At 43.5% G+C, this 7,768-nt stretch overlaps 1 protein-coding gene across 1 annotated transcript in view; it reads left to right on the top strand.

Annotated features, from left to right (window-relative positions):
* LOC118415797 (calmodulin-A-like) overlaps nt 1-6,602 on the top strand; it is a 21,929-nt gene extending 15,327 nt beyond the window's left edge. The window contains exon 2 of the mRNA XM_035820624.1: nt 6,245-6,602. Coding sequence (XP_035676517.1) covers nt 6,245-6,439 — 195 coding nt within the window. The 3' untranslated portion in view covers nt 6,440-6,602. The remainder of the gene's footprint in view (nt 1-6,244) is intronic.
* The last annotated feature ends 1,166 nt before the right edge of the window (nt 6,603-7,768 follow it).

The raw sequence follows: 7,768 nt of genomic DNA, 5'->3' as shown, positions 1-7,768 counted from the left end.
ATAGCCAGATACAGCTGGGCTAGTAATAGTACACCCTTGTCAGACAAATGAAAGTAAAACACAAAGAACAGACCCACAACACATTGTACGATTTTCCAAAATGCATGAAGCTCTTACATGGCTGGTAACGCATAATCATCTATATTCACATGTGAACATAGCTACCTTTGAAAACTGGGTAAAAAAGTCAAGTGAATTCAATCCAATGATCACAGACGCCAATGAACCAGACTTCTCAAGTGCACCTTCTACTGTCCAAGAACTCTCAGCTTTTCCCTGTAACTACATTAATCCAAATGTCCAGTTACAATCTCTGTTGCAGAATGTAACAGACAATGTCCCAGTGATATCACTACCACGTGAAACATCACCACCACAAAGCATATTTAAAGAGACTGATCTTGAGGAACACTGTTTTCCACAGTTATACCCATATGGTAAAAATGGCTTCAAACAGACGCGTGATGTACAACTAACAGACTTACAGTACTTCCAATCACGTTTGCTCAATATCAATGATTGCTGGAGAAAAAACATCCCATGGCTCTTCTTTGCCTTGAACTCGTATGAAATCAAGAAATTGTACAGTCAGATATCCATTGTATGTAGAATGCAAAAGCAGAGTAATGTTAGATCACAATCCATAGCACAGCCACTAACAGCAGGCGATCTGCATCATGAAATTGATCAACATGTTGAAAGCACATCATACACTTTTATGAAGAATATACGTGGAACAGCAGCTTACTTCAAGGACCAACTGCTAAACTTGCTAGCAAAAATAAACACTATTGGACCACCAACATGGTTTGTCACTGTGTCTGCTAATGATTTAAACTGGCCAGAATTGTTCATGACCCTGAATCCTGACCTGACCTATGAAGAAGCTAAAGCATTACCACAACAAGACAAATGGAACCTAATGAGATCAGACCCTGTCATGTGTGCGATACACTTTAATAGACGCACTGATGCACTTCTACGCTTCATACTGAAGAGTCCACAACATCCCATTGGTAGAATCAAAGATCACTGGATTCGTGTGGAATTCCAATTAAGAGGTTCTCCACAGTGAAATTTCTGTCACGAAGAAAGAACGACAATGCACATCCGGGACCTCTTCCCGCCTTTGGCTGTGGTCTCGCACCGGAGTTTCTTTTACGATTTTTATATCCGGCACACAGCGCACACAAGGGATACAATTCCGCCCACAAAAGTACGCCGGAAAATCCAATTATACCAGTGAACAAAGGTTTCCAGCCAACTTCCCATAGATTTTAGATATAAACTTCTAGTTTAATAATGATGCACATTTTACTGGAACACAACATGAAATTTTGAGGTAGTCCTTCCAAATGCGCCCCGGCCAGCTTTTTTTAAAAGCTTTCTTGTTTAAATATTCGCCCAGAATGGTATGTTTTCGGTAGCGTTAGTGTGCGTGTGTGTCTTTCTGGGAACATGATAACTAAAAATGCCTCGATGGATTGTGTTTAGCTTAGTTGGTTAGTTGCATTGCCAGGTATTGCCCTTCCATTTCATTGTTGGATCTTCTGTAGTCTGGGAATTATGGCATACCGATTTGAAGTTGCTGATGACAGAATATATACAGCTCTGGCAAAAAATATCGTCACCAAGCTTTTGAATCAGAGAAAACTCTGCTGGGGAATCCTTTATATTCTATCCTTGTTATCCAAAACATACATATTTGTGCGCTTTAAATTTCTTTATCTGGTTGATGAAAAGAGTGCGCGGATGTAGATGGAACGGGTTGGAGATTGTATCGCGCGTTGTTGTAGAGTTATTCCATTATAGAAAAAAAAAATTGAATTTTTGACCAGTATTTCATGCTAATGTGTCCCTGCCTTTGTTTCCAGCGTATAGACAGTCTGGGATTTTTATTAGTTTATGTATTTATAGGGGTCATGGTCACAGTAGAAAGTACTTCCTTAGTGCTTTGCCCAGGGCAAACCTGAGTTCTTTAAGCGTGGAAGGAACGTTCTGGTTAGAGATTATATCGCGTTTGTTGAAGAGAAAACCCCTTACACGTAAGTCAAGCGGCTGACAGTCCGGGGCTGGGGTCAAGGTTCTGGCATTGACCTGTGCACTTTGATTACTCGGTTCTTCCATTATAAACCGCGTGGTCTTCCAGCGGCGCTGTTTGATGGACCGATATTGATTCCGAACGTGGCCCGTACGCAGAAAACGTCAAACTGCGAGTATGATATAATGGCTGCCTGCTGATGTAAAGATCAACGCTGATATGAAAAAATGGATGAAACATTTAGATGGTATTTACACCTATGAAAATACAGATTGATCTGGCAACATCGAGGCTTAACAAGCCAAAATAGCGGGTAATGCTTACGTGATGGAAAGTAAACACCCTATGGCCCACTGCTGTGGAGATGAATGTTGATGTGAACAAATGGATGAAACATTTAGATGGTATTTACACCTATGAAATACAGATTCATCTAGGTTTAACTACCAAAATGTCGTGTAATTTTTATCTCATGTAAAACAAACATCCTATAACATACTGCTGTAAAGATGAACGTTGATATGTAAAAATGTATAAAACATTTAGATGGTATTTACACCATCATCTGGCAAGTTCTAGGTTTAACAACCCATAATAGAGGTTAATGCTTACATGATGGAAAACAAATACTCTATAGCCTCCGACTGTGAAGATGAACGTTGATGTGAATGAGCAACGTGTGTCTTCGTGCCCCATCGGGTTAGGCACAGGGTGTCGAAATACTCACAAAACATGAAGGTCTCATGGTCGGGTGTATAAAAGACACCAAAGCACACAAGATGTAAAAGGAATAGTCGTGGGCATCATTAGTTTCCCGACCGGGCCCCTGTATGGAAATGTGACGTTAATCTACCCCATGGTTGTTATTCAGGCATTCCTGACAATCTACAACAACTTAGAGAAATTTTAAACAGAGTCTAAAGAAGTGCCGTACTGAAACATGGTCACAGGGTTACTGGGCACACTTTCTATGAAATACACCCTTTGGGCACTCTAAATATTCGCAAAGGTTCCGTCTTTACGGGTCCTTAAATATGACAAATATCTACGCAACCTCCGTCCGTAAAGCCTACGTAGCGGCACTTATGTTATCTAAGCAAACAGAGAGTCAATGTCATGCCATTTTGTACTGCAGATAAAGCGACTAGGGAATATTCCTTAAAGGCCATCCACGTATGTCTATTACAATCACGCTACCCTTTCGTCCGTCCGTAAAGGGCACGTTGTTGCAGTCCTTTACGCAACATTTTAAGTACCATACATGTAATTTTGCGTCACTGTCCCAGTAAGTTATCATTGTTTTAAACTGAGTTTATTACATATTTGTGCCGCTATATTTGAACGATTGGACGTTTCTGTGTGCTCAGATCCTGCGTGCCCCCAGGCGACTGGTACGTGTACTAAGTTAAACCACAAGACTCGGAAGTCGTTTGAAACGATGGAAAAGCCATTCACGAACAAACCAAAGTCGTACATCAGCTGAGATATCATCCCGTCAGGGCCGTACCTTGGGAAGCAGACTTTTAGCCAGGGTCGGCAGAGAATCTGTTCGGCAGCCAAGGCAGGTTTTCCCGAGGACTTTAGACAAGCACTCCAGGGAGGTCAGTCGTATGGAGGGAGAGAGGTTGCCGTCTTCCTGCATGACTCCTCACCGGCGTGCTCATCTAAGGTCCTTGGTAAACCAGATTCTCTACCTGCCCTGGCTAAAAGACTGGATTCCATGTCAGGTCAGCTGTCCGCAGACAGACACACGCGCACACACCTAAACATACACCATACACACACACACACACACATACACACAGACACACACACACACAAACACACACAAACACAAATATGCACACACACACAGACACACACACACACACAAATACAAATATGCACAGACACACACACTGTTACGCGGACTTGACCTAAAAGACCATGTAATGGTCCGGTGTGTCCGGCAGGCATGTGTACATGATACCATCCCCACCGCCAAGGCCTGCCATTAACGCCACCCGCAGGCTCCATTATCCGCGCCGCTCCTAATTGGCGACTTGTAAAATTTTCATGACTCGATATTGGTTTTGACGTCAGGTCGGCGTCAGGCTGTGCGCTGTTATGGACTGTGACCTGCTTCGGAGGTAGATATACGGTTACTTTTGCCCTGGGGAAGGAGAGGGCTGTTTGGGGCTTTATTGCCCGTGTGTGTGTGCGCGCGCGCGTGTGTGTGTGTGCGCGTGTGTGTGTAGTGTGTGTGCATGTGCGTGTGTGAATCTGTGTATGTATTCTTATGTTCAGGTGTGTGTGTGTGTGTGTGTCTGCCTGTGTGTCAGTGACATCTGTAACTCCCCAATTCAGTGTCTGTCCAACTGGGGGGTCGCAAAGCGGTATGAGTAAGGGACAAAGCCTTCTTCACACAGTTTTGGTGGGGAAAATTTTCCTCCAGTCAGTCGGAAAATAACTGCTTGGCTTTTTCGTTCACAGTCTGTGTGTATGACAAAGCTTTATCTGCATTTTGAAGGCTACATCTATTCTTCTCTACTTTTTCTAGCACTGTTACATCCTCCCAACTCTTTCCTGACGTGGAAATCGTGTGTACCCCGAGCCCTTCCCCTATGTGCTGACATGTTTATCGATCCAGTTCGGTCTTACATAAAAGCCTGGCATGTACCATATTGACCCGTGTCGCGGGGTCAGCAGGGATGGCGTTAAGTGCAGGCCGTGAATTAGGAGTGGACATATGGGCCGGCGGAGTGGCACCGGGTCGATCCTAGTATGCACGCCAGTCTTAAAGATCATGCACCAGGTGTTCTTAGATAACAAATGATCATCACCAGGTGTAGCAGTAATGACATTTAAGTTATAAAGCACTTAAGTTAACCTTGAGGCGCCAAAGCCTTTTTACAAGGTAGCGGTCATTTTCTCCTACATTATAGAGGGCAGATGTTTTCAATAACACTCAACACCCAACACGTATTCCAAGTTTACACACATTGCTTTTTACCACGATTTGTATCTTACAGTTATGGTTCCTATCCACGAGTATGGGGTTTTCCTCTCGTCATGTACAGTTTCCATTGCCTTTTATCCTGAAGTATGCAAAGTGCGTCCTTAGTTGCTAAGTTAGTGTTTGAGAAACACCGTCAATCAGCGATCAAAGGTCGAGATTTCTCCTTAAGATGAAACAGTATCCACCCTTAAGTAGGAGTCCCGTGACATGCCGTGGCTCAATACCACTTCCTGGTACTCCGTGATGGAAAAAGGGGCTCGGTAGGTTGATGTGTAACAGTATCAATCAAGTATCCAATCAATTAAGCAATCAATCGATCATTTTATCAATCAACAAATCAATCAACCAATTGATCACCTTTATTTATCTGGAGTGTCCTACCGGTCTTAGGTTTTCCAATAGATCTGATGGAATAGGTTTGTGGTTTCGATAGTAAAATATGCGTGTAGATGTCTCTGAGATTATAATGTACGAGTGTAATCATTTACAGAGGACCTATAAAGCCAATGAAATAAGTACAGAGAACTGAAGACCATAATCAGTGTTCATCCATGCAGAAATAATTTCACCCTTGAGTCGGGTGTTGAGCGCTGAGGCATGGCGCGGCTCGATACACACCGTGAGCCCGGATAGTCCGTGATGGAGAGGGGGGTTTGTGATTACAGGAACTTGATCTGTCTGAAGACGGTAGACATTACTCACCTTGACTGACCTTGAGTTTCCCGAAGTTTCAAAGCACACCTCTAAAGCTTTCCAACTTGGCAGGAGTTTGAAGGTCGTATGTCTGCGCTAACCGGCAGCGTGATTGTCTTTGTAATGGTTTACGTTGATCTTTTCTTGTCATTAGGAGCAAGATGTAATGATATTTTATATTTCGTCGATCCACATTCGCAAAAACAACGGATCAACGGATCTTAGATGTATTTTCTATTCTCAGGAGTAGTTCTGATTACCAAAGATAATTTCATCAGGTCGGTGGGTCATAAATGAGTTTCACAAGAAGTTAGTATTACCCGCTGACGTTTCGATACCTCAAATATCTTCCTCATAGATTCTTATGTTTGTAGTAGTTCAGATACTTTTACCTGATCTTGGCATATTCTATAACGCGTCTTTACATGTTGCCCTCAGGACTGTTACCCTTCACCACCTTTTATTTGGTAAGTGTCTTGATGTGCTTAACCTGTACTTGTCGTCTCCTCCAGGTGTTTGACAAGGACGGTAACGGCTACATCGACTCAGGCGAGCTGCGGCACGTGATGACACACCTTGGGGAGAAGCTATCGGAGGGGGAGGTGGACGAGATGATCCGCCTGGCAGATGTGGACGGAGACGGGCAGCTATGCTACGACGAGTTCGTCAACCTCATGAAGCCCAAGCGCGATAAGGACGAATTCTGATGACTCATCATTGCAGTCTAGGGGGTCGTTCTGATCGTGCTGCCAGGAAAGGGGGTCCTCCGACGGGGAAGGGGTGTGTGTCAGGTTGCGGAAAAAGGGAGGTGTTCTCTCATGATAGATGAAGCTGCTATCTTGTCCTTCAAACAAATTTTTGGACTGTGATGAAAAAGAATGGTCCGACTCTACCATAGATAGCCACCGGGTTTCTGTGATCTTTGAATACATGGATTCGTCAGAAAACCCATTATTTATACAAAACATTAACCTTGGCTACATTTTTGTTTGTTTGTTTGTTTGTTTGTTTGGCTACATTTCAGCCTAGGAGCATGTATATAGACAGGTGATGACAAACGCGACAGTAACGCGGTCCTTACAGTTCAACTCTAACCTTTTCCAACCCAAGGCCCAGTCCTCTCCCCATCATAGACCTCACGTCCACACCACCGTCCTACCCTCCCCGGAGTCACTGAGTGTCTGAGATCTTGACACCAAGACATTCGTAGAAACAACATCATAAAACAAACCTTCGATAATGATGCAATCCACGACGAAGGTTAGAGCTAAATGTAATATCTTGAAAGGCAAAACTAAACGTATGTAAATTTTATCAAGAAGCTGACATCTCCTTCATATATAACATTTTTGGTCGACCTTAGTTTCACCATTTAAACACGTGACCTTATAGACACGTGACTTCAAAAGAGGGTCAAAGGTGACTAGAAGTCTGTGTCGTCCCCCGTCTCACAGACGGACGATGGGCCTTGATGATGTTCAAAGAATGAACGGGTAAAGGCTAAAATGTGTACAATGACTTTATGAATCGCTTCTACGTTCTGTGGGAACAACGATTTGAAAGAATGTCTAGTCTAAATCTACAGCGCTGTGTGATCAGCCGAAGCACCAGGAGTAACCGGATATCGGACAGCGACAATCTGTTTATCCCACAGGAATGTCCCTGATTTACGGTACGGCGCTATCCTGAGCAGGATAACATACATGGGCACACGTGAAGAAATAAACATTTAAGGAGGAAACATGCAAACCAGACAGGTTCATACTGCATCTGATGTACTCCATGCACTCCTCAGCACAAATCACCGTGGGAGGGGGGCTTTCGGTCACCACTGTAATATCTACACTGCTCCAGCTCGACAGCTAGTATTTGTACAAGACTCAATATTATAGTACAGGCTTCCGACAAACCCACAAACATGGCGTCCTCACTTACCCTGGTTGTGACTCAGAATACCTCTAAGTCTATGAACTCTCTTTTTATCACTGGTGTCCTCAGGACATTCACTTTTAGATTCTCCAACTTCAACATACAGC

The sequence above is a fragment of the Branchiostoma floridae genome, chromosome 5, assembly GCF_000003815.2.
Source record: "Branchiostoma floridae strain S238N-H82 chromosome 5, Bfl_VNyyK, whole genome shotgun sequence".
NCBI lineage: Eukaryota > Metazoa > Chordata > Leptocardii > Amphioxiformes > Branchiostomatidae > Branchiostoma > Branchiostoma floridae.
This window is presented reverse-complemented; position numbering and strand designations above follow the sequence as displayed.